This window comes from Cynoglossus semilaevis, chromosome 10 (assembly GCF_000523025.1).
Source record: "Cynoglossus semilaevis isolate Cse_v1.0 chromosome 10, Cse_v1.0, whole genome shotgun sequence".
Taxonomy (NCBI): domain Eukaryota; kingdom Metazoa; phylum Chordata; class Actinopteri; order Pleuronectiformes; family Cynoglossidae; genus Cynoglossus; species Cynoglossus semilaevis.
The window spans coordinates 19620392-19623627 of record NC_024316.1 but is presented as its reverse complement, the minus strand read 5'-3'; the positions used below and the strand labels follow the sequence as shown (position 1 = coordinate 19623627).

General features: G+C 53.1%; 1 protein-coding gene across 1 annotated transcript in view; it reads right to left on the bottom strand.

Moving 5' to 3' along the window:
• The window catches only part of LOC103385550 (serine/threonine-protein kinase WNK2-like), a 17233-nt gene extending 14351 nt beyond the window's left edge, over positions 1-2882 (bottom strand). The window contains exons 1-8 of the mRNA XM_025059167.1: positions 2667-2882; positions 2549-2592; positions 1997-2156; positions 1775-1891; positions 1438-1605; positions 1274-1316; positions 1097-1174; positions 216-892 (exon numbers count right to left, since the gene is read on the bottom strand). Coding sequence (XP_024914935.1) covers positions 216-892; positions 1097-1174; positions 1274-1316; positions 1438-1605; positions 1775-1891; positions 1997-2156; positions 2549-2592; positions 2667-2882 — 1503 coding nt within the window. The remainder of the gene's footprint in view (positions 1-215; positions 893-1096; positions 1175-1273; positions 1317-1437; positions 1606-1774; positions 1892-1996; positions 2157-2548; positions 2593-2666) is intronic.
• Between the last annotated feature and the right edge of the window lie 354 nt (positions 2883-3236).

Genomic DNA, 3236 nt, shown 5'->3' with positions numbered 1-3236 from the left:
GGGTGCTGCGGTGGTGCGAGAGGGGGTGGAGGAGGGGAGGTGGGGGAGGGGGTGGGTGGGAGGGTGAGAGGGGGGGTGAGAGGGTGGGTGAGAGGGTGGGCAGGAGTTTGTTAAGTCAGGTCAGCGACCTCCCCTGACCTCAGGTCACTCTGACATTGACACAGGTTTAAACTTGGTCTCAGTTAAAGTCAACTCTACAGTAACCTTCACCTCACCTGTAAGGTCACGCCCTCAGTGACCTGTCTCTCCGACACGGTGGGGGAGTGGGCCTCCTCGCTGCAGCAGGCCTGGGGGTCAGAGGTGGCGTTCGAGGCCTGGGTTTGTGGATGTTCCTGGTACAGCAGGTTCCTCAGCTTCTCGTCCAGCGTTTTAATGGTTCGGTCCACGAACTCCACCCTCCGCGGTCCCTCGCTGTCCGACTCCCCCGGCGCCCCCCCCGTAGACGGCTGCTGGCTGGACGACTGAGAATTCTGGGAGCTGAGGTGGGCCGGACTCTGAGGCTGTGATGTCACGGTGCCAGGCTGCATGGGCGTGGCATGGGGCTGCTGGAGGACCACGGCCTGATGGGAGAAGAGCTGAGGGGGGGGGGGCTCTCCCACCTTCTCGTCAGGCTGAGAGGAGCCCGACTCGCCGCAGACGTTTGAACCGGAGGGAGCGACCTCTACGGAGACGGGGGGCACGACCGCACAGCAGGGCATGTCGGACATACAGAGCTCGTCCACAGGAGGGGGGGTCTGACGTCCGACCGCCTGGTCTTTAACACCTGGCTGCTCCTGCTGGACCACAGGCTGGACCGGGTTTGGTTCTGGAGTCTGGACCGACGTCAGGCAGGACGGTGAGGATGAAACCGCGGCAGGGTCGGAGGTGGAGCTGACCGTCAGGGGGGCGGAGTCTGAGGTGGTGGAGAAAGAAGAAAAAAAAAACAGTTCAGTCATTCCACCAGCAGGGTGTAAATCCACCTGGACAACAGTACCAGAGCCACACGGTCTCATGTAACTGTCACAGTCTTAAACACACCAGTTCGTCGGACACGCCCCCATGAACTCAGCCACGCCCCCTTTACCCTAAATAAATAAAAGACGATGATGTTACAGACCTGGAGGTGGACGTTTGTCTTTGTCTGACGTCTCAGCCACAGGACAGATGATGAACCAGCGTTTCCCAGTGTGAAGGACTGTGAAGGACAGACAGGTGGTCTCAGTACCCCCCCCACCACTGAACTCATCTTATAGATAATAATAATAAGAGTAAATATGAAGTGAGGAGCCGTTACCGTTCTGTTGGTAAACCTGCTGTGCAGCGTTGGCCGCTGACGCCTTCAAACCCAAAGAAAAAGACAGAAATGTTTGAAGGCCATGAATTTTACCTGGAACCTGAGTGAAATTAAACTTTCATGTCAGTCTTTTTGGCTTCTCTTCTGGGCCGTTCCGTTCTCACCTCAGTCCTCGTGGCGTCGCCTCCTTCATTTTCTTTGTTCCAGCTCTGATCTGACGTGGTCCGGCCCTCGATGTCCTCGCTCAGCATGTCCTTCACTCTGTCCACAATGTCCTTCAGCTGCTCGATGAACATCTCTTTCTCCAAAAGTAAAATAAAGTCATTCTCCACCTGAGGACGAGCGGAGGAGAAGACAGTCAGGGAGGGGGTGGGGGGGTGTGACCCCTCCTCAGATTCAGATACAGTGAATGACTGACTGAGACCAATCAGCTACACACACACACACACGTAAAGACTGAGAGCAACATTTAGGACAAGAAAAACAGCGCCCCCTGTCTACCATGTAGGTAGCGATCTCCTCTGGTGCGTCTCCATCCAGGTCAAACTTGAAGGTCACCATCTTGTGGTTATGGGTTTCCAGCTGACACTCCACCATCTTATCACCTGTGGTACACACCTGGGGGAGCAGACATTTACAGTCAGCTGAGGGCGCCACTGAGCATCTGTTACACACACGTGCCCCCCCCCAGGTCCGACCGTGACCCTGGATGTGGACACTCACATTGAGCATGCTCAGTTTGGGCCTGCTGGTCTTCTCCTGACGAGATCGTGTTCGTGTGGACCTGCGATGGTGTTTGCGGACTTTGGCTTCACCTTTGCAGCCGTGCGTCCCTTCGTAGCCGTCGCTCAGCTCCTTCCCAGAGGTGGCATCAGAGTTGACACTGGGTCAGAGGTCAGAGGTCAGAAAGACAGGTGTTTATCATCCTGACCTCCAGTAACACACACACACACACACGCTGGTTCATGACCCTGGTGGTGACTATTATTATTACATCACTGATCTATGAGACACAGACACGTTGTCCTGTGACTTTCACTGGTTTCACTGGTTTCACTGGTTTCACTGGTTTCCTCCAGGTTCTTCTCTCTTCTGTCTAGTGGGTGACGTTCAGCGTCGTCATGGTTACCTGTGTTTAAATGCACCTCGCTGTAGAACTGAATGGACTGTAAACCATGGAGTAACGATGGTTCCTGGTCCAAACAATCAAAGACTATTAAAGACCATCTGGACGTCACAGGATGTGATGTCATCGCTGACGACTGAGGTTTGTACCTGTCGCAGCTCTGTCCTGCCGTGTGCTTCTCCGTCACCTGGTCCTGAAACAGATACACATAGTCTGACCAGAGTCACAGTCCTGGGCCGAGACCATTAAAGACTTCTGTGTTGGTACCTCGGCGCCGGTCTCCGTGGGACCCTGACCTGTGACCCCTACAGAACTGAGAGGTTTCTGGCTCTGGCCCCGACCCTGGGCCTGCAGGGTCACCTGGTACAGGGAACTGGTGTCAAAACTGGTGGCTGCTCCAGGATCGGTTCCATTCTGCAGAGGTGGCTGGACCGGCTCAGGGAGGAGTTCTGGGCGAGTGTCCACTCTTTCAAGTATTGACATTGATTGTCCCTGGAGAAATTTATGGAGTTGTTGATTATAATTATGCCTGGGGCTCTTAGAAAATAATAAAAGCCAATGGAAATCAAATAACCCATTGTTTGCACGCATTTCCAGCTTCTTACTATTTTATACCTATTCTTTCTTTTATACCTTTTATACCTGTTTTATACCTCAGCAGTGAAAGACGAACCATGGGTTTCACTGCATGTGGGCTACAGCAGAAAAGGACTAAAAAAAAGAAGACCAAATAGCTGAACCTCAGTTCTACTACACTAACTGTTAAAATTGCATGAATGATTTTGGGTGAAATCCGGAGTCACACATTGCCTGATGTGTCAAATAAAAAAAAAAACA